This window comes from Lynx rufus, unplaced genomic scaffold (assembly GCF_022079265.1).
Source record: "Lynx rufus isolate CCGP_SWC_20201006 ecotype Redwood Valley unplaced genomic scaffold, mLynRuf1.p SCAF_3, whole genome shotgun sequence".
NCBI classification, from domain to species: Eukaryota; Metazoa; Chordata; class Mammalia; order Carnivora; family Felidae; genus Lynx; species Lynx rufus.
This window is the reverse complement of record NW_025814845.1, coordinates 167,421,973-167,444,720: the sequence shown is the minus strand read 5'-3', so window position 1 is coordinate 167,444,720 and position 22,748 is coordinate 167,421,973. Positions and strand designations below refer to the sequence as shown.

Here is a 22,748-nt window from a genome sequence, read left to right as displayed (position 1 = left end):
CTGCCGGCCAGACATCAGGCTTTGTGTTGCAGGTGTGTGTGTCCACAGTGCCCATCAGTGATGGTCTGGGCATGGAACCCCTTCTCTCCCAAATTAAAAAAAAAAAAAAAATCATCCAGGGCTTACTGGCTGGATGTGTTGCTTCCTAACCTGTTCTCTTTCAAATACTAAGAAGAAGAAATCGATGTCCAGCACTAGGAACCTGGGGCTTTGCTGTAAATGCAAGTGTGTGGGGTGCGGGTGGTGCTGGGATATAGATGGATAGGAAGTGGGGGTCCCTAGGCCTCACCTGTCACTGAGGCACTGTGTGACCTGGAGCAAATCACCTATCTTCTCTAATCTGCTTCCTCTGTTGTGAAATCGAGGTAGGAAGGAGAGTTGGGGCAGTTGGTTTGTCACCATGGTCCATTCCAACTCTGACAATTCAGCATCATTCATTGAACAGATATTGGCACCAGGTATGTGCCTGACCTCTCCCACTAGATGCTGGGGATACATATGGGAACAGGGTAGGCAAAACCTAAGGCTTTCTTCATGGAGCTTACAGTCCAGGATGGGAGGGAAAGGTTCATCATGTGACCACAAGCAAATTACAACAAATGTGCCAAGTGCTATGAGGGCATGAGGGGACCTGCTTTGTGGTGGAGGGGGCATAGTCCAGGCTCAGGTGAGGCCTGTCAGAGGAAGCGGTGTTTAACTTCAGAGCTGAAAAGTGTGGTAGGGGTTAACTGTGAATGGGGATGGGTGCCGGAGACCGTGCCAAAGAGAGGGAACACTGCCTCCGAGCTCCCGTGGCTGGCAGGGGCATGCGTGGCATCTTCCAGGCCCGTAGTGTGGCCACCTGGACAGATGGGCAAAGACCATGCCACGCCTTGCAGCCATGCTAAAGTTTTAAAGTGTACTCTCAGAGCAATGGGAAACCACTGAACAATAAAATAAGTAGATTGGAGGGGAAGAACGAGTACAATCTGATTTGTGCTTTCAGAAAACTCTGAAGAAACTCCCTGGTGTCTGCAAGGAAAGGATTTTCGCCCCCTAACTCCCCTGGATGTCCTCTGAAGGTCCCGTGGCTTTCCCACCCAGGGTCCCCTTGGAGGTACCTCTTTCGCTACGGTCTCGTTCCCAGGCTAAACTCAAGTTCCTCGACTCCCCCACCCCCAGCTCCAGTCCCCTCAGCACCCCCACCCCCTCACTGCACCTCCACACTCAGTTTCCCTCCAAGAGTTAATAGCCCCCCTCTCCTTGGCCAGAATACAGCAATGTTGTTGATTCATGTGTGCAAGGTGCCTTGAGATCCCCAGATGAAAGAGGCAGGCTGCAGCTGGACACAGGGCTGTTGCCTTTTCAGAGCGATGCCCCACATTAGCTGGAAGGCAGAGGGGCCCCGGCCAGCCACTCAGCCCAGCTGAGCACATCTTAAGTAGTTGGAGGATTTTAGTGGTGAGGCTCTGAAGGACGAGATGAGGTGGGAGACTGAGGTTGTGAAGGGAACCGGACCATGCTTCCTCCCACCATTGATGGATTTAGCTCCCATCTGGGTGATGGACACTAAAGTCGTGTTCTGTCGAAGGGCCTTCTGATGCCAGCCCAGGCAGTAGGAACTCCCCGTTCTCTTCACCTTGGCAGGCAAGCTTGTCGGCAGTGCTAAAAGGAGAAGCAAAGGGAAGTGTCCATGTGCAGTGTCACGGCAGGCAGCCTCGGAAGGGACACTCTCTGGGTGTGTGCGTGAACCTCACACTCCTGAGCCCTTCTGCCTGCAGCCCCCACCCCACCAGGCCTGGAGTGTAATTGGCAGCTCCCGTTGGTGCCCAAGGCCAGGATAAATAGCAGGTCAGCTTGCTAGAGCAGCCCCAAATCGAGACACATCCTCCCCTCTTCTGCTTTTAATTCCTTGTGGCTAGCATGTTTATTTTGGGTGAGGAAAAAAAATCGGATGTTTATCCTTCGAGGAAATTATCGGCTTGCTTTCCTTCCTCCCCCCCCCCTTCTTTTCTCCTGGTTTTTTGGGCTTTGAGTTCAACTGCAGGAGAGACCCCCACCCTCCTGGCCCCAAAATGTGAAAAAAGAACAAAGCTGGCCCAGGCTCTAGGCTGAAGCCAGCCCTGCTAGATGGCCCCTGAAAGCCACGGAGAAGGAGGTCCAGTGCCAGGAAAGGGAAACCTAGAGGCCAGGGACACCTTGGAAAAGTCACCCTTGACTCAGTTCTCTGCCTGCACAAGACTTTGGGCCTCTTCCCCCTTTTCTTTTCACTGCCTCCTCCAGGAAGAAACAAAATGAGCATGTAGATTGCTTCGAGATCTCTAATGAAGCAGTTAAGAAAGATGTAAGGGAGCATTAGTGAGCCCTTTGCAGGGGTAGGAGAGCTGACATTATTATTATCATCATTATTATCAGATAGTGTTTGTTGAGCACTTTCTGCGTGCCAGGCACTGTGCCCTAACAAGTGGCATCGCATTGAACGCATTCCTGCCCTGCTTCCCTGCCTTCACGCAGATTCTCTCCTTCCGTTGTCACAACCTAATAATGTAGCTGTTGCTCTTCTCCTTTTATAGATGAGGAAACTGACATTCTGGTAAGTTGAGGAACGCACTCCCTGTTCCATAACTAGTAGCACTGGCATCTGGTGTTAACTTAAGCCTTCTCACGCTAGGTACTCAGAGATAAGCAGTACTCTCATTTTACTCTCTGAGCTACATAAAATAAAGGCCAGACCTTCTATTTTTTCAGAAGTGAGGTGGGGCAGAAGGAAGGCTGGCAGTTTCAGAAGAATTTAAGGGGAGTCTCACCCAGCATCTTGCCTACCCCCAGCTTCAGCTATTCTAGACCAAGTGTGATTTGTGAGGAGGGCCAGCTCCTAGACGCTCATGGCAACAGCCTGGTCTGCCACCCACCCCCCACCACCACCTGCCCAAGGCAGCTACCCCAACGGTTTACCGCCCTCGATGCATTGAATCACCCGTCTCCCCAAGAACCTCACCTGTGTGAAAACTGCTCTCAGGGAAGGGAGAGACGTGGAAAAGGAGGGAAAGCCATATGGGAAGACTTCCCGGTGACAACGATGATGATAATGATGATGGCAGTGGTGGTGGTGGTGGTGGGTCCAGGTTACCGCTGAGAAACCACGGGAGAGAAGGAAAGCCTGGTAGATGCTTTAAGTGGTGTAGTTTAAAACCTTTTCTTACTTAGCAGACCTAAATTCACATAGAATCTCTACCATTGATAGCTCTGGGATCTCAGGGAATTTACTCAACTATTCTGGACCTGTTTCAACTGCAAAAAAAAACGAAAAACAAAAACAAAAACAAAACCAGTATAATGAAAAAACCATGGAAATAAGTGCCTTTCCTAAAGATCTATTGCAACAGTTAAATGAGATAGCAGGCAAGGCACCCAGGCGCAGTGCTTGGCATGCAGGCTGTTGAGTAAATGCGTGTTTTCCTCTCCTTCCCTGCCTCCACTCTCCTGCTCTGCTCCCCACCTGGGCCAGAGCAAGTAGTGTGACTTCGGGTAGTGGGAAAGAGCCACCCTCCCCAGATGAGAGTCCTTCCCAAGAGCCCCATCCGAGTCTCAGTGGCCCCAGGGAAAGGGCTGACTGTCAAGGGATCCTCAGGCCCCAGCCCAGCATCCCCCTCCCAAGCTCAGCAAAACATTGGGAGGCTCGGATCAGGGAAGACAGCCCAGTTCCTTAGCAACTAACAAGCATTTCTCTGTAAAGACAAAGACCCTTCACTCAGAATGCTCCTTCCTTCCGCGCCCCCCCCCCACCGCCTCTCCAGGTGTCTGATGCACTTTGCAGGAATGGGGCTAGGGGCTGCCCACCCCCTGCCCAGGTTTAAGGCCTTTTGCCCCACCCTCCTGGCCATCCTGATATTACCTGTAATTATCCCACAGCACCTTTCATCCTGGTGCTAATTAACCTTCCCATTTACCCCCAGGAGCTGCTGGGAGACACGTGAGGCATGCATACACACACACACACACACACACGCCCTCCTGCATGTACATATATACACAAATGCCCATATTCCCCCTTCAGAGACCCTTGGTCCATTTTCGAGATTAGGAAACTAAGGTTCTAGAGAGGAGCCAATTCCTTGAGGGTTCCCATTTGCCTTCTGAGTACTCAGAAGGCAAAACAGGAGCTGAATAGTCTGGCTCAGGGAGAGGGGGAGACAGGGTCCCCCTTAGCATCCTGGTGGGAGAGGGACCAGGAAAGAGAAAAGCCTTTGGAAAAGACTTGAAGAAAACTGAGCCAGGACAGAGGTCTCGGCTCAGTGCCACCTTGGGGCCACCAGACACAAGTTGTCCTGCTTAACACAAAGAGGACATTTCAAAGGGAAGAAAGGAAATATTTTGATTAAAAAAAGAAAGGAAGAGAAAGAGGCAGAAAAAGAAGGAAATAGAAAAGAAAGGCATGGCCATCTGGTCGGATGTAGGGACCTGATTTTAGTACCATTCACTGCTGTGTGAGCCTGGACAAGTCAGCTGGCCTCTCTGGGCCTCACTTTCCTCATCTATAGAATAGCTTGGGATGGGTGTTTCCTGAGGTCCCCTCTAGCTGAAAATTCTGCAACTCTATGTGCCTATTTTGGGGAATGGTAGAAAAAGCCACTACTACTGTCCTTTTGGCCGGATAGGAGTGGGGATAGGTGAGAGGAAACCACCAGAACCAGGTAGAACCTTGGGATTGAGAATAAAAAGGAGCCAAATGCATTTGGCTGCAGAAGTCCCTACCAGGAGGGCCAAGCTAAAAGGTTTTAGTCTGGGGAGCTAAAGACCTTGGGATTTCAGGAGAACCTGCTCCCAGAAGCAACAACCAACAGAGCTCATCTTCCCCAGATCCAGGCAGGAGGAAGCCCATTCAGAGAGCCTGGTGGAGGGAAGGTGGAGAAGCACATGGCCCTGTGTCTGCACCCAGTGACCACAGAGCCTCCTGACATGTTCCAAATGAGGGCAGGACACAGAAGCACTTCCTTGATTCCTCACAAGCTGGAGTCCGCCCCACTGGCATAAGTCACCTGGGCAGGGAGCAGAGGGTTCAGAGGAAAGAGGCTGAACTTATCAGAAAGGCAGGCTCACCAAGGCGTTGAGTTCCCGCTTTCGTTTCCATTCTCTGAAGAAAATGGACAGTGGGCTTGACCCTTCAGGGCCTGGATGGAAGGGCGAACATGAGCAGCACCTTAAAGGAGTCCAGACGCCGTCTACCCACACACCTACACATTCATACACCCTCACCCACACCACTCACTTCACTCCCTCACATGCCCTCACGTCCGCTCATGTGCTTGCACACTCATTCACACACACACACACACACACACACACACACACAGAAACAGCTGGACGTGCACTTTCGAGTCACCATAAAGCAGCAGATCCTTTACAGAAGGCAATGGACGTCAGCCATTCTCCAGCATCGATGGGGGCTCTGTTGTGCACAAAAAAAATGGAAGAAACTGAAAAAGAAACCTAGCGGAGCCCTGCTCACTGGAAGGTCTCCCTCAGGAGTCCTGTGATTGGGAGACCTAAGGACCTCAGGTCCGGGGGTAGGAAGGCGGGCTAACAAGTAAGAAAGGGAGAGGCGCTGGAGCCAGGAAGAAATAGGGCAGCCTGTGGAAGGGAGAGGGGGCTTGAGGAGAGAGGCCTCACAGGGCTGCGAGGGTCCTGAAGTAAAGTGTAAAGGCACCGGGGGAGACAGAAAACTGGCTGGCCCCTAGCCCGTGTCCCCCAGGTACACACTCACGTCTGCAGTTCACTACCCTGCCCTCAAACCCTGGTCCACTGATGGACCTTGTGTGCATTTGCCCACAGGGACGTGGGTCACCATTGTCCAGAGCTCTCCTATCTTCCTCCCCCTGCACCCCAAGAACCAGGCCAGCCCACCCATACATATACAAACGTGCGTGCGCACGCTTACACACACCTCTACTATCCGCATCCTGCACACACATACTGTAAATATACCAGCCCACGCAAAATCACATGGTGTATGCACCCGCTAGACACTCCAGGGTTTCAACTCTGCCAAGCTCTTTCTAGACATCATGCAAGCTGTGTGTACATGTTGTTCAGCCCGGGCAGTTGTGAACATAGGATTCGCATGTACATGCAGTCTCCATATGTGCACACCCACATTGTTCACAACCTATGTACACACCAGCCCACCAGTGACACAGACACAGCACCCTTTGGAGTAGACTTAGGACCAGACAAATGGATTTGGGGCAGTGGCTGTGAACGTCGTGTGTGTGTGTGTGTGTGTGTGTGTGAGCGCGTGTGCACACACGTTTGTGAGGGGTGGGGGGATTGGAGAAGGGTAAGGGGGAGGTTCTGGCAGAGGAGGGAAACCAGGTCTTCCCCTGAAGTCCACAAGGAAGGCACCCAGACACACACCCATCCTCCCAGTGGCCCTACCTCGCCTGCTGCCAGGCCAAGGAAAGGAGAAGCTAAAAGTGGCCAGTCTGAATTACTAAATTGGTCCTCAGCAGAGAAGGGGAAACACGTCAGTTCCCTGGGGAAGTGGCCGAGCCCAGGGTGGCCACAGGTCCCTGGGCTTCTACTCCAATGGAAAAAAAAAAAAAAAAGTTGCTCAAATAGATCTGACGCTTTGTTTTCGAACCCAAAATACCCTGTGGTGGCTGGCGGAAGTGTGACCGCGCGGGAGGGAAGTGGGGCAAGAAGGGAGGGTTAGTTCGAGTTTCCATTGCAGCGACTTTTTCTTTCGTTTGGGGTCTAGAAGAAGCTCTCCCACCAATCTGAGAGACGGTTTGTACAAGAGGGGAGTGCAGCTCTGAGATTCGGGGCTGGGGTACCCACAGCCACAGTCACCCTTGGCCCACTGCCATCTCTTCCCCAGAAGCTGCTGAAAACTACTGCGTCCTCTGGAACTGTCAGAATTTTATCTCTGGCCACCTGGTGGCAGGCAGGAAAGCTGACCCAGGGAAGAGGGACTGATGCTGGGGGCAAGGGACCAAGTGACTGCCTTCAGAGACCTGACCTTCTTTAGCGGACTTTGATGTAATTTTTTAAAGCAAAGATTGTACTTATTCAGAATTTTTCAGAGGGCACACAATAAAGTAGCCAGACTACAGCACAGACCCACATGTTCTAATTTCTGACTTTATTATCAGTGGCACTGAAGCTAGCTCCAAAATGCAAGGATGGGGAGAATTACTACATAAAACAGGATCTCAACATGCACTCCTCCTCACTCTCTCCCTTTCTCCTTATTTTTTCTCATATCACCTACCACCACCTCCTATATTTTTGCTATCGCCCATCCCCACCCTAAACACTCACTAGGCCTCGAGTCTCCCCACAGCAAGGACTTCCCAATGCCTGACACATAGTAGGTGCACAACAGATCCCTGTCAAATGTGGACAGCAATCGGACAGAGGGGCAGAGTCATCAGTTTGTCGCCTCACAGGGACTTGTTAATTCAGAAGCACAGAGGCCTGCTACACCTGTAGCAGGGTAAGTGGCGGTAGAGGGGGCTGGGAGGGGGGGCACATTAGGTAAACAACGCACAATCAGTAGTGGGTGCCTGCCTTTCTGGAACGTTTGGAAGGTGGGAGGGGACGCTCATCGCAGGATGACACAAATAAATGTAAGGAGATATACAGGATTGTGGCAACCTGGAAGTGGAGTTTGGTTATCACCTGGAGGGGGTGTCACAGGGGAGGCTTTCCTGAGTAAGCGGGCGCTGAACTGTCTGTCCCTCGAGGACATCACAGTCTAGGAGAAAACGCAACGCGGTGTGAGAGGTAGGGTAGCGTAGCGACGGGATTGCTTCTGGGAACTCCGAGGCCACGGGCTCCTGGCCCCTGGATACGGAGGATTCCAACTGGTGGCAAGGAGGCCCAGCGGCGCCGCTCTCCGCCAGGGGTGCCTGTGAACCCGGGCCGCAGTTCAGAGGCAGCCGCGCGCGCCCTCGGTCCCTGGGTGCTATTTACCAGCCTTTAATGACGGCAGGGTAATCACCTTAATGAAAAACTCCCTCCGGGCTCGGTGCAGCCAGACTGTGATGAGGAAACCGGGAGGCATTTCGGAGCCGCTGGTGACTCACGCTGAGTGTGCCGTAAGCCGGCCTGCCATTGGGCGCCAGGGACTCCCGGGTCCCCTTCCCGGCTCCGCCCACCACTCCAGGGCCGACCCTGGGCTCATCCTGGGCCTGGGCCGGCTCTCGTGGGCCAAGCCACCAGCACATCTGATTCGCCTGGCCAGGCCCATGGCGGAAACTCCTTTCCCTGCCTCTCCCGGGTCTCCAGCACCCCCTCCTCGTTCATGATCCGGGCTCCCCAGCTGCCTGGGTTTGGGAGGGGGCCACCCTGCGATGTGTTCAAGGCACCCCTGAAGATTCTGGGCTCTGCTGGGCTTTGTATCCACTCTCCTAACCAGTTTCAACACCAATGCCTCAGTTTCCCTGGGCTGAGTAGCCTCAGCTCAAGATGCTCCACACCACCCCCCACCCTGCCCCCGGGTGGCTGGAGTATTAATTACAGTTTGTTCCTGACTTTGAAGATGAAAAATGCCAAGGATCATTACCACTCAATTAACGGGGCTATTACCACTTGAGTTTATGTATGATTAATCCTACCCCGCCCCCAACCTGGGATCCATGTGGCCTTGGACTCCCTAGGCTCCTTCTTTCTCCTGGATTTCACACCTGGAGTTATCCCCCTTTCCTATCTCTGCTCATAGAATCAGGAACGGGGCCTGAAAGAGTGTCTGGCACATTCACTCTCCCGCAAATATGTATGGAGCACTGCTATAAGCCAGGTTCCAGCTAGGGATAGAGCAGTGACGGTCACAGACCCAAGCCCTTGCTTTTCTGGACCTTACATTCTAGAAGGTGCCAAACATCTGATGGGATCTAGCATATCCAGGCTCAGTACTGTCTCCCTTCTCTCCCTCTGCGGTTCCTCATCCATCTGCACAACACGCCATAATCAGGCCGGCGCTAGGCACTCTGAGAGACAGAAGTCCTGGAAGGACAATGCTAATGGCTTCTAGTGTCAGAGATGAAAAATATTAAGTTGATAGGAAAATGAGGGAGGGAGAAATCACAGCCCTTGGCACAGAATCCCCCTCCCCTACTCTCCCCTCCTGTCTGCTCCCCTCCTCACTATGGGTCTCAGCCCCTCCTCAGGGCCTTAATTAAGCCCCCCTCCCAGTCGGGCCTTCCCCTCTTCCTGGACAAGTCCCTTCTATACGCCCAAGGTGGTCCTTGCCCCTCCGAACCCCCTGCCTGTGCCTCCTTTGGGACGCTTAGCAAGATTACTTGGGCACGCTCACTTCCACAGAGCCTCACTCCTCATTCACTATAAGCTGCCTGCTCACTGACAGCAGGAGCTCAGTCTCAAGTCTGATTCCCTCCACAAACAGTGCCCAGGAAGTGCTCCCTAGATGTTTGCCTCACTGAAGCAAGAGAGCTAAGTCCCAGGCCTAGGAGCACTCCTGACAAAATGGATTGTGGTGGACAAGGGGTCGCCCACTGTGCAGGGGGCGCTGGGGCAGTAGAAATGAAAGGACCAGGTGGGAAGGGTCAAGTGGATCAGACCACTCCTCCAATAGACCATGGTTCAGAATCACCAAGGTGGGCCCTTGAACTGGATCAACAAGTTCTTACAGGAGCCCCCACTAGGGCAGGCCCAAAGACGACTGAGTTCAGTCTCTGCCCTCTGGGAACTTGGATGCCATCTCTTGTCTTCCAGTAACTTTCTGGGTAATCTTGGGGCAAATAATTCTAAACATCCCAAATAATTCTGCAGTATCTGAGAGAGAAAGATCGTGCCCTTTATCTTTTGTCCATCTGCCCTAAGCCCTGCTGGGGAAGCTCATGCCATCAGCCAAGCTGATGGGCAGACTTCCAATGGGCCCCAGCTGGCAGGTATTGTTCCCCCATCCCCCAGGGTGGCAGGACAGGGCCCGATGGGGCAGCATCAGTCCTTTACCCCAGTGGCTATAAAAAAGGGTTTCATTTTCTAGGACAGCTAAGGCATGACAAAGGTCAGGAAGCCCTGCCTAAGCCATCTTGGTGAAAGAGGATGCCAGTACAACTGAGGAGCTCAAACTCAGGGCCCAAATGTCATTAACTGCTTTTCCCCGGATCCCAGATTTTTGGCTGCATGGAACAGCAAAGAAGAACCGAAGAGTCTATCCCCAACTCCTCACCTTGATGGATGAGGCGAAAGACCCACTCGTCTGAGGCTGAGGAGGGTCCTGAGACAGGGAGCTGGTAAGAGGCAAAGATCTAAAGACCACAGCTCTCTGGTTTCCCAAAGGTTTTCCTTACAGGGCTGGGAGGAGAGGAACCTGCCAGCCTCTTGGATCCAGCACCTGGCCCATGGGTGAATCTGCAATCCAACAAGAAACTGCTTGTGTGGGGGTCTGTGGGGGGAGAACCTATTCTCAGCTCTCTCCTTTTCTCTCTCACTCTTTCTTTGCCCCCCCCAACTGCCTCCACCCCCCCCCCCGTCCCCTCGCAGTCACACATTTTCTGGTTCATTTCAGATGACAAAGTTCCTCTTTCCAAAAAGTCCCATCCCCCAAGAGTCCTTTCTGCTAAGACACCATCCCTTCCACCTGAGAAGGGGGCTGTCCCACAGTGGCCCCCAGGGGCAGAGACAGGCTCTCCGAGCACATGACTCCACTTACCTTCCATGAGCCCCTAAGCTACCACAGCAAAGTTCCCATTACAAGGCCTCATCCCCTGACCTACACCTCCTTCTCCGCAAGGATCCCAGACCACGCATTACAGAGCCCCAGACTTGGTTAGGAATGCTAACCCAGCCCCTCCCAACCCTTTCTACAATGGAATCTGAAACTCATGGGTTAACGGGGCTGGGAAGAACTTAGAGGTGGGTTGTCCGGTCCAGTTCCTACCAGAAGCCCAGGAACAAGAGGACCTGGTCTAAAGTCACATAGATCATCCATGGCAGAACTCAGAGTCCTGATCCCAGGCCAGGGCTTGTACTTTCCACTTACCCATATAGCAGGTTTTTTTCAAATCTTGCCTTCTACCCAAGACCTTCCTTCCCTCCCTGCCCCGGCCTGGCCCTAAAGTCTCATCCTCTTGACCCCTGTGGCAGTTACTCACAACCTTGGACCTGTGCCTAAGGATGGGTCTCCAGGACCACTTGGGGGCCCCTTCCCAGCAAATGTTACTTTGTGGCAAGACTTTCTCCCTTTTGGTCACCAGACTCGCCCCAAAATTGCTGGAAGCTTGATCAAAAACCACCCTGAGTCAACATGACTATAATAAGTTACTTTGAATTGAGACACAAGCAGGTGTTTAAAATGGAAGCGCATGGTTGACACAGAGAGGCCCCTGTGGTCTCTGAGACAACCTAGGGTTACGGGACCTGAGCTCAGAGTGGCACAGTGGCCATTCCACCTACCGAGAGCCCCGCGGAAACACTGCCCACCTGCCCCAATCTCCCTGAGTGCTGTAGCACTCCCTGACTCTCCCTGAAGCCGGGGCTCCTCCCCTACCCCATGCTGTGTCGAAGCTGGTTCTGGGAGGCACCATTCCAGTTGATCTTTCTTCTCCCCTTCACCTTCTCCATAGACTGTATATACATCCATCCTGTTACCCACCTCTGCCATCTCATTTCTTCCTCTGACAGCCACGAGGGGGACAAAGGCTGGAATGAAGAGCAGTTGCTTGGAGTCACAAAGCCCTGAGTTCAAATGTCAGCTCAGCCACTTCCTGGCCCAGTATCCTCCAATTAACAATTCAGACTGTTTCCAATGCGTTTATCTTTCATTTTTTCTTTAAAAGCAAAATGTTAAGGGCGCAGCCCTAAAAGCCTTTTCACTGGGTTGTTGTATAGAATAAAGACAATGCTTAACCGACTGAGCCACCCAGGCACCCACTAGAATAAAGACAATAAGTATGTCCACAGGGCTCCCATGGTCCCATCTTCTGTGGCTTCGGGAGGACCACCACCCTCAAAAGTCTTCATGGCTGTCAATAATAGTTCCCCTCCAAAAGCTTCTAGGCAAAGCCCACCTAGCCTCAGCTGACTGCCATTATCAGACAAATGGCAATGACCTCTAGAATGCCAGGGAGGGCTGGCCAGGGAGATTCCACCCATGACCCCTCCCCTGTGAACATCCTGTGGGGCACCCCAAAATGGAAAGCAACTGAATACCTTTGAGACAACTGTCATTCCAGAGCAATCCCACCAGGATGGGCCCTAGACATAGGTGCCTGGAATGATGTGAGGAACCGCAGACACTCTCTGTAGCCCAAACCTCCCATTCCTTGTAGTGACAAGGGCCTGGTAGTCCACAGTCAGACCTCATTCCACCAGCATTAATGCACACCTACCATTTTCCAGGCATCAGGCTAAGCACTGGGCTTCATTCCTCTGGGTTATTTGTTAGCCTGACCATTTTCTTTTAAAATGCAAATGGCTCCTGAGAAGAGCAGTACAATAATTGCTAGCACCCCAGATTGGATTAGCTGGGGTGGGGGCGGGGGTCTTGTAAGACAGCAGAAAAGGACTGGATATCTTTAGTGAAAGGGGACCTAAATGAAGTTCAGAGGTGACTGCGGAATTAAGGAGCAAGACAGAGCAACAACCTGGCCTTTTCCAGGGGTGAATTTCCAGGGCCACATCTACTCCTTCCTTTATCCTTCCGCCAAGACAAACACACCTGTCACCCCCACAAGCAGTAGCAGCCCCCACAAATGTGGCCGGTGAGGCTAGCTGGGTTCTGTGGGAGAAAGCAACCAAGGGGCGGCCTTGGCCCCACTGCAGAGGGGCCGGGCCTGCCTTTCACCATCTCTAGGCTGAGGACGCCCTGAACCAGTGCCTACTCGCTCCCCGACAAGTCCAGGGCTTGGAGTTCAGGTAATTAGGCCCTTGGCAATCTCACCTGAGCCTGCCAGTAAAACTGAAACAATCACCCTCAGCCCCTGTTTAGGAGGGAGAGAGGAAAGAAGAGGGGGGAGGGAAGGAAGAAAACTTTCCTTCTGTACTAAACTCAAGCCTTGGCAACCAGAAGGGAGAAGGCCATTAGTCTATAAGCAGCCATTCAAAACACCCCACACCCACTTCATACCCAGGGTTGTCCCCTCCTGCCACAGAACCCTGGCCTCTGTCTGCCACCATCATCCAGGGTAACAGGGGGGCACCTAGAGGGGCTACAACCTGAACAGGAGCGAGGCAGTGAGGACCTATGCTGGCAGAGAGAGTCTTTCCCCCGTGTGGCTCCTTCCATGGCAAAGGAGGGACGCAAGAGTCCGCCACCCCACCCCAGGAGCCAGAGCCAGCCTCCAAGAAAGTCTAGAAGGATGCTCCAGAGTGTTAAAGTGCAGATGAGTGACTTCGTTGTACCCTGCCTTATGTCACTCCTGCAGAGTGAGGACCTTTTTTTCAAGCATCTCTAAATTGGCAGAGCGCCCAGCGGGTACCTGGCACACAAACAGGACTTTCTTTCCCCCCCCCAAATAATAAACTTTAATACTTCTTGTATATGGTCACACAGCTATGGGATACCCGGCCCTTTTTACTCCCTATATCATATCCATATCCTATATCCTTATGCTCACTCATAAGAGGGGCAAGCATTTTTCTGTCACACAGTAGAGTCGGGGGAGAATATAGTTCAACAATATTGCCGTTTATGGAATGCTTGCAAGGGGTCTAGCATAAAGACTCTATGAGGATTACCTAGCTTAATGCTTCCTAAGGGATAGGTACTATTCCAATTTACAAACAACCAAACTGAGGCTAAGAAAGAAATTCAGAAATTTGCCCAAGGTCACACTGAAGTTTTAATGAATACTTATTTAATTGAACTGACGGCTCCCATTCTTGATCAAGAACTAGGAAGAAGGATGGGGCTCCTGGGTGGCGCAGTCCGTTAAGTGTCAGACTTCAGCTAAGGTGGTTATCTCCTGGTTGGTGGGTTGGAGCCCCGCATACGGCTGTGTGCTGACAGCCCAGAGCCGGGATCTTGCTTCAGATTCTGTGTCTCCCTCTCTTGCTGCCCCTCCCCTGTTAGCTGTACTACGTCCCTCTCTATCAAAAATGAATAAACATTTTAAAAAATGTTTAAATAAAAAAATAAAAAAGAACTAGTAAGAAGGAGGGGGGGAGGCAATCTGTGCCCAAAGACCCCTATCCAACCTCACCAACAGGTAAGCAGGGGGTGCAGCCGGCCGACGAGCTCTGCTACTCGGGTGCAACAAGTCCAGCTACCCTAGAAGTGTTTGAGGGCCATCTCTGGAGTGGCTACACTCCTCCACAGCCTCTGGGGTCCTGGAAGCTTTCAAGGATCCCAAATTCTCCCACTGACTCTGCCTTTCCTAACGTGGGCCCCCATCGAACAGGACTAGGGTTTCCAGCTCCTTACTCCCCTCGCCTGGGGAGAGGTCTCAACAGATGGCGAGGAGGTGCATCAAGGCAGGGTCCTCCGGAGTTGAGCCTGACAGCCTGTAGGTCTCCGGCTTCCTTCCCGCCACCCCCGCAGGCTGAGCTGTGCCTCGCGCGGGGAAACAAGGGCACTGCAGTCAATACTGGGGCCTGCCGCACGCCCAAGGCCGCGGACCTGGTGGCGTCTCCTGGCCCTGGGCAGGAGCCCGCAGAGACCCCTGCCACCTCCCGGTGCACGCTTAGTACAAAGCGCCACAGAAAAGGCCAGGTGCGGGCGTTACTCGCTAGTCACCGCGGCTCCCGGCCTCTCGCTTACTGCCAGGCTCTAAGGCCAGAGGCCCGAGCCGCTGGCTAATTTTTCACGCCCCCCAGACCGCCTCCCTAGGTGACGCTAGAGTCTGTGCGGTTCCTTTAAAGGCTGCGGGTTCCGTTCCTCTTTCCTTTTCCACTGGATGCCAAAATATGCAAATCCGGGGACCGGAATCAGCAGCCAAATCGAGGAGAAGGGGCGCGGCCGGCGCGTCACCGGATCCTCTCCTTGTATGGCTCTTCCCGGCTTGGCCCGCCGCCCCGCGACCCTCCCTGCAGCCGCCCGGGCCCCTCCCGCGCCCAGCCGGGCTCACACTGCCGCCCACGCCCCCGGGCCGGCCGCTCGCCCCCCTAGGGAGGGAGCCGGGGGCGGGAGGCGCTGCATGCCCTGATTCCGGCCGGAGCCGGGGACCGCTGCAGAGCGCTCTCCCTCCCAGCGCCGCGCAGGCGGAGGAGAGCCCGGGGGCGCAGTGCCTCCCCTGTATAGGTGTGGGGAGCCAGGCGGGAGCGGCGGCAGGGGCGGGGTGAGGGGGCTCGCGGGCGGCGGGAATCCCTCCTTTCCTAAGAATCGGAGAAGATCCGGGGGAGGCCGGGCCCTCCCACCCCCAGTTCTCCGCCGAGCGGAGGGGAGGGGAGCGAGGTTGTCATCCACCCCCACCGCAATGTGCAGCTCGGGAGTTCCTCCCACACGTCCCCGGCCCGCGTGGCCCTCCCACGGAGTGAGGCCCGGGGATCCTCTCTTCCTCCTTGTCAGCACTCCCACTCCCCCTGAGAAATGCACGTTCCCCCAACCCCGACTCCCGGGGGGGGGGGCGCGCGGGGGGGACACGGGATTCACCGCGCCCACACGGCCACCGAGGAGGGAATCCTCCCACGCCAAGCCGGTGCCGGTGTGATTCGGGGTCGCTCCCCCACGCTCCCTTTCTCTCCTCCCGCTCTCCCGCGGCCCGGCCGGAGCAGGCCTTTGGGGAACGTAGCAGCCGCCCCCGGAATCTGCTGCCGCTCCGGGAGGTGACAGCGTTCCGGTCGGCAAACTGGAGGCCCTTGACTGCGGGGCGCCGGCAGGCAGCAAAGGGGACAGCCCTGTGGAAGGCGAGGGGGAGGGTAGAGAGAGACTAGAGGAGGTGGTTCAGAGACTGTGGGTTCGGCAGGCTCCTGCTGCAACTCAGTGGCGGGCCCTTCGCAGGCAGCAATAGACAGGGGCTGTGCCTGGGCCTGCTGGGCCCTCCTGCCATCCCGTGGCCAAAGGGGGTGTTTTGGAACCGTTAGAGAATTATCAGGGGTTTGGTGCACGTGTTTCCTGTTCCTTCAACTCCATTCCTACTTCTCCACCACCCAAACCGCACATCCTCGACCCCAAAAGTGCAGCTACGAAGCTCGCGGCCACCGCGCTCAGCTAGGAGTCAGCGCAGGGTCAGGGGCCCGGGGAGCCGCGGGGTGTGGGCGGAGAATCAGAGTGAGGGCAGCTCGAAAGTGATCGGGATGCTGGATCAGCGATCCCTGACACGCTGGAATCCTCCTCAAAGGGACGCGCTTTCTCTCAGTCTCGGGCAGGGTCCTAGATACGAGACTCTAATGCGGCGGGAGCCGGGTCGAAGCGCACACCTTCCGGGTTCCCCAGAAGTTCCCAGGTTGCAAAGGGACCTCTCCCGGTGTTTCCAACTCCCCTTCTCCCTGCTTGGGGTGTTGGGGGCCACTTGCAAACAACTCCATCCCACCGCCCCGCGCGGTATCAGCGCGCTCTCCTAGAGCGCACCTAAAATAAACACACTGGCGGCTATTGCTTTTTCCACCCTGCGCTGCGCGATTTACGCTTTGCGTTCAGTTGCTTCCCTCCTTCCTCTCTCCTCTCGAATTTTCCTTCTTTCTTCTCTTCTATTTCTCTCTTTCTCTCATTTTTTTTAAGATCCGCGAGCGTTGCGGGCGCCGCACGTTGGCTGCGGCCCGCTTCCTGCTTTCTAATGTTCCATTGTGAGGAGCTTCCATTGTGACGTCGCGCCCCTTCGGCTGGGCTTTGTCTGTCCATATATGGGCAGCTACGTCACGGAGCTTTCCCGGGGCTCAGATAAATAGGCTGGTGGAGTTCCCTGGCTGGGAGCTTTTGGGCAGCAGTGAGCTTGCTAGGAAGCGGCGGGGCTGGTGGTGGTGGTAGCAGCGGCAGCAGCAGCGGCAGAGGCGGCGGCGGCGGCAGTGGCGGCGGTGGCGGTGGCGGATCGGGGGGCGGGGGGGCCGCCGGCGCGCATCTGTTTGTGAGATCAATACTGAGGCCGCTTCCAACCCCTCGGGCCGAGATTCCCCCAGCCCAGGCCCACCCCCACCCCCCGCACACGCCCCCCCCCCAGCTTCTTTAAGGCACCAGCTGAGGCACCCAAGAGGATTACCCCCCTTTGCCCTCTCTCCCACCCACCCCAAAAAGAGAAGATCCCCTCCCCTGGCCCACCCCTTCCCCTCTTCCCTCCCCCTCCCCCCGAACTTTCCCTCTCGCATGCTTTTCCCCTGCACCACGGATCGCCTCTCCGATGCCGCTTGCCTGGAAGCTGCGTTAGGAGCGAGCGGCGGCGGTGGCGGCGGTGGCGGCGGCGGCAGCTCGGGAGTGCTATGACCGGCAAACTCGCCGAGAAGCTGCCGGTGACCATGAGCAGTTTGCTAAACCAACTGCCTGACAATCTGTACCCCGAGGAGATCCCCAGCGCGCTCAACCTCTTCTCTGGCAGCAGCGACTCGGTAGCCCATTACAATCAGATGGCTACAGGTAAGGGCGGCGGGGAGGCGGCGGCGAAGCAGCGAGGAAGGAGAGGGAGAGAGAAGAGGAGGAGGGAACGAGCTATCGATGGATGGATGGATGGGTGGATGGATGGATGGTGGATGGATGGATGGATGGATGGAGAGATGGGGGGCGCGCTCGGAATTTTCCAGGGGGCGAGTTGCTTTTCCCACCCACTCCTCCCGCCCTCCCCGATCGGGAAGGCTTGGTTGGCGACGCCACGATAGAGGCTTCGGTTCTCCCGGGTGGGGGCAGCCGCCGACCAGAGGGAGGTAGGTGCGAGCGGCTCTGGGGTTCTCCACTTAAGGGGCGCGATCGCCAGGCTGCGCGCAAGGCGTGGTGCTATCGCCCCCTTTCCCGGGAGGAGCCCAGCGTCCCTTTCACCCGCGCTCCCCCCCCCTCCTTACTCCCTCAGCCTCCCACCCGGGATGGAGCCATGTGCGGCGTGGAGTCCCCGCGGTGGGAGAGGTACTGCGACGCTGCCTTTCCGGGGCGTTCAGCAACGCCGTGGGGGTGTGGGGACGGCGGGGAGAGGGAGGGGGTCCACCGGCGCGGGGGCCGTCACGGGGGGCGATCCCTTGGCCGTAGAGCTTGGGAAGAGTGGCCACTCCCGCCATAGAGGCACGGGCCGGTTTTCCGCCGCCCTCCACCCTCACTAGCCGAGGCTGGGCTTTCTCCCCCCCCAGCAAGAGCCGAAAGCTCCTTCGGGCCTGGAGAAGGCTGGGGCCCAGGAAGGCTGCGGGAGAGCTCCCTTTGCGGGCAGAACCCCTCTACGCGCCGAGGACAAAGCGTCGGAGCGCTCTGGGTCAGCGACCCGGGCGCGGTGCGCACTGGGGGCTTCGTCGGGGCAGGAAAGGCGCGGCGTCCCGGCGCGGACAGGGCTAGGGGAAGAGGCCGAGTTGTGTGCGCTAGAGAGCGAGAGCCCAGCGCGCTCCGGGTCTGAAACTACCTGTAGCTGCAGCTACCTGCCCGCCCCACCTCGGAAACAACAACAATGCTTCTCGCGCGCGCGCGTGTGTGCGTGTGGTACGTGAGTGTGTGCGCGGCGTGTGCGGTGTGTGTGCGGCAGCCACTCCACACCCCGATCCGTAGTATTTTGCTGTATCCAGGTTGCGCCCGGGAGCGCGGCACCGCCCGCTTTGCGCCGGGGCGCAGCTGTCCTCCTACCCCATGCGCTGTTCACTCCACCCGGCCGCACCCTCCACACCTGAGCAAGGACCCGGGCGCCCCGGTCCGGGAGCCGGCTCGGCTTCACTCACCCCTCCCCTCTCTTCCCCGCTCTCCGCAGAGAATGTGATGGACATCGGTCTGACCAACGAGAAGCCCAACCCGGAACTCTCTTATTCGGGCTCCTTCCAGCCAGCCCCCGGCAACAAGACCGTGACCTACTTGGGAAAGTTCGCCTTCGACTCCCCTTCCAACTGGTGTCAGGACAACATCATTAGCCTCATGAGCGCCGGCATCTTGGGAGTGCCCCCGGCCTCAGGGGCACTCAGCACGCAGACCTCCACGGCCAGCATGGTGCAGCCACCGCAGGGCGACGTGGAGGCCATGTATCCGGCGCTGCCCCCCTATTCTAACTGCAGTGATCTCTACTCGGAGCCTGTGTCTTTCCACGACCCCCAGGGCAACCCTGGGCTCGCCTATTCCCCCCAGGATTACCAATCGGCCAAGCCGGCCTTGGACAGCAACCTCTTCCCCATGATTCCTGACTACAACCTATACCACCATCCCAACGACATGGGCTCCATTCCGGAGCACAAGCCCTTCCAGGGCATGGACCCCATCCGGGTCAATCCGCCCCCTATTACCCCTCTGGAGACCATCAAGGCATTCAAAGACAAGCAGATACACCCGGGCTTTGGCAGCCTGCCCCAGCCGCCGCTCACGCTCAAGCCCATCCGGCCCCGCAAGTATCCCAACCGACCCAGCAAGACCCCGCTCCACGAGCGGCCCCACGCGTGCCCGGCGGAGGGCTGCGACCGCCGTTTCAGCCGCTCGGACGAGCTGACCCGGCACCTGCGCATCCACACGGGCCACAAGCCCTTCCAATGCCGGATTTGCATGAGGAGCTTCAGTCGCAGCGACCACCTTACCACTCACATCCGCACGCATACGGGCGAGAAGCCTTTTGCCTGCGAGTTCTGCGGGCGCAAGTTTGCGCGCAGCGACGAGCGCAAGCGCCACGCCAAGATCCACCTCAAGCAAAAGGAGAAGAAGGCGGAGAAGGGGGGTGCGCCCTCTGCGTCCTCGGCGCCCCCCGTGTCCCTGGCCCCTGTGGTCACCACCTGCGCCTGAGGCTTCGGCCCCCAGATCCCCACTTTTCCCCTCCAGTGTCTCCCAGCTGCTCGCCTGAAAGCAGCGGGAAAGCTAGCCACGGAGGCGCAGGGGCCGCGCCCTGGCCTCTCCATGGACGTAAGGTCCCTTGTTCCCCTTCGATGTCCCCCGTTTCCACCCTTTCACACCGGCCAACGGTCGGGGGCCAGGGCAGGAGGCGCCCTCCCTTCGCTGCCCCCCCCCAACCAAGGCGTGGGGGCGGAAAGGTGGCGTCTAGCCCGCTTTGTTCAGTTCGGATCGTCTTGATCCTGGGGCCGCTGGGCCGCGCCAAGGACCTGCGGGGGACTGAAGGCGGGGCCCGTCCAAGCCTCGCCCGACCCAAGCACCTCATGGTTCCCCCCACGTCTCCCTCGGTTCCCCCTCGAAGACCCGAGAGGGGGAGGGGGTAAGGAGCGCACCAAAGCGCAGAGCTTGCTGCCCGCCGCACGCACGCGCGCCTGCGTGCGGGGATGCGCGCGAGTGTGCGTGCTCGCGTGAGTGTTCTGTGTGTGCGTGTGTGTGTGCGCGCGCGCGCACACACGTGTGTGTGTGTGTGTGTGTGTGTGTGTGTGTGTGTGTGTGACTCTTGAGCTGAGCTGGGCTGTGTCCACCCCAAACTCTTCCCCACATCGGGTCCCCAGGCCGCTGGGGGAATGTCCCAGGTTGGGGGCCTGCACGTGGCCGGATGAGACGGTCTTCCATCTGCTCGGAAATAATGTTTCTTACAGAAATGCCTCGGATGCCGCCGCCGCGGTGCTGCTACCGCCGTTTAGGGTTTGGCCTCTCAGCACCCCTCCTTTTCCGAGCGCTTCCCTCTTAGGCCTCAGGGCAGTTTGATCTGCGGGGAGAAGGAGCGGCCATCACTAAGCCTGCCTTTTAACCAACAGATTTCCTCAACCCCACTTTTTAAACTCTACGTTCCTGAGTTTGCCCTCTGCCCTTTCTCCCGCTCCACTCCCTTCGCTCTAAGCCTTCTCTCCCATCTCTTTCAAAATCTTCTTCCGGAAAGGCAGGCCTCAACCAGCCACCTTTTACCATCTTTTTGTTTTCTCTCACTCATACCCATTTCTCCTCCTCCCCCCCCCCAACTGATGGGAAAGCAGGCTCGTGTTTCATCCTTTGCCATCCCCAACACAACAGGTAGAATTCAGATCTATGTACTTGGGGTGTGTGTGTATGTATGTAGGTGTATATACACACATATATACATATATGCAACATACATACACACAATAAAATCTCTAAGGTACTTGGCTATCCAGTGCAGTGCACCGGCATAAAGAGAATTTGTAGGTATATAAGCTTTAAATGATTTATTTTTTATGAAAAACGTAACTGATGAGATTGTATCTACATAGGTGTGTGTATGTATACATGCACATATATATGTATGTATGTATACCCACATATACACACATGCACTCATCTCTGTCCAAATTTTCCTCAAAGATATGGGTATTTTTGCATTAATCCATATTGCTGAATGAGGCATATCTTTTCCATACCCCAGTCTCACCTACTCCCCGCCCTACCTCACCTCTTCTCAGGCACCCCCTCCTCCCCAGCACTTCCCCCCACACAGGGGTGACTCTTTTGGAGTAGTAGGGAAGGTTACTCTCTGACACAGCTTCCAGCACAGTCTTGACTGAATGTACTGTTCCCTCTTAGCGTGTGGTCACTGAGCTGCCCAGAGAGAAGGAACAAAGGTCTGGAGTTTACAGAATGTCTGTTTTTAAAGTCACTTTATGCGTTTCCCACTTTTTTTTTTTTTAAGAAAAAAAAAAGCACCGGGTTTTTGTTTTGTTTTGTTTTGTTTGTTTTTTGGGTTTGTTTTTGTTTTTTTGGTTTTTGTTTTCTTTGGTGGTGGATAAATAATACTAAAAGGAGTCTAGTGAAAGGGACAAAAAAAAAAAAATCAAAGAGCAGGGGGCTTGTGAATTTCCAGGTACTTGGACTTTTTGTAGAAGGAAAGAGAAGAGGACGAAGTTTGCCAGGAGGGCCCATATTTTTTCAGCTGAAGGGTAAAATCTTTCTTTGCAGAGACAGTATTTTGCTGAATACTTTTTATAATGTGATGATTATTAAAAACAAAATTTTTGGTCACTTCAAAGCTGGAAGGAGGAATCAAATATCCTTTAATATTTTTTCCTTGCTCCTTCTGGTTTATGCATGCCACTGCATGATCATCTGAGTTTTCCTTTGTTTTAATAAAACTGTTCTCAGACATTTAAGCTTAAACTAAGAGAAAAATAACTTTGTTGCCAAAAGGTTGTGCTATCCAGATTTTTTATATGTCTGCATGTTTTAAAAAACAACAAAAGAAAATGCACTCTAACTTATGTGAACTGAGAGAAAAAAAATCAGGTTTTAAACAGGAAAACCTATGGGGAATGATATTTTTTGAAAGACTTTTGTATAAAGTTGAGTACTTAGAAAAAGACAAACCAGATGTAATATATTTTGTGGATGTTTTTATTTCTTGGATTTATAGTACCTTATACTAAGGTTAACAAAATATGCTTGATATTGTGAAAAGGTGAAATTCTTCACCAATATTTCATTTGCTCCTTTGTCACATTGTTATGCCAATATAATATAGTTAATGAAAACAGCATTTTTAAAAACCGAAATATTGAAATGGTGTAATGTTGTACCATTTGCACTGTGAGCAAATGCTAATACAGTAAATATATTGTGTTTGCTGACAATCAGCCGGCCTATAAATCTCCTTATTTTATTTCTTGTTTTCATAGTATAAAGTTTTGGTTTGGCCTGTTTTTTGTCTCGTTTTGTTTTTGGCTGATGGTTGGCTCGGTAGCTTCCTATGCCTGGTTTTGCTGTGATTGCTCTGTAAATTCAATGTAAAACAAGGAATTTGGCAATGTTAGAAGTTGGTCAGAATTTTGCGCGCTCCGGTGTTTCAAATCCAGTGTCGAGTGTTTACTGTGATTCTAGGAGGATAGGATTCTCC

General features: G+C 54.7%; 1 protein-coding gene across 1 annotated transcript; it reads left to right on the top strand.

Annotated features, from left to right (window-relative positions):
* The first annotated feature begins 16,969 nt into the window (after positions 1 to 16,969).
* On the top strand, positions 16,970 to 22,500 carry EGR3 (early growth response 3). Its single transcript, XM_047092193.1, has 2 exons — positions 16,970 to 17,449; positions 18,750 to 22,500. Exons 1-2 carry the CDS (start codon positions 17,296 to 17,298, stop codon positions 19,757 to 19,759), a joined length of 1,164 nt encoding a protein of 387 aa, XP_046948149.1. The 5' UTR covers positions 16,970 to 17,295; the 3' UTR covers positions 19,760 to 22,500.
* The last annotated feature ends 248 nt before the right edge of the window (positions 22,501 to 22,748 follow it).

Coding starts and splice junctions, on each gene's coding strand:
- EGR3 (XM_047092193.1), top strand. CDS start 17,296: ATGACCGGCAAACTCGCCGAGAAGCTGCCGGTGACCATGAGCAGTTTG. Junction 17,450..18,749: donor TTACAATCAGATGGCTACAG/GTAAGGGCGGCG, acceptor CGCTCTCCGCAG/AGAATGTGATGGACATCGGT.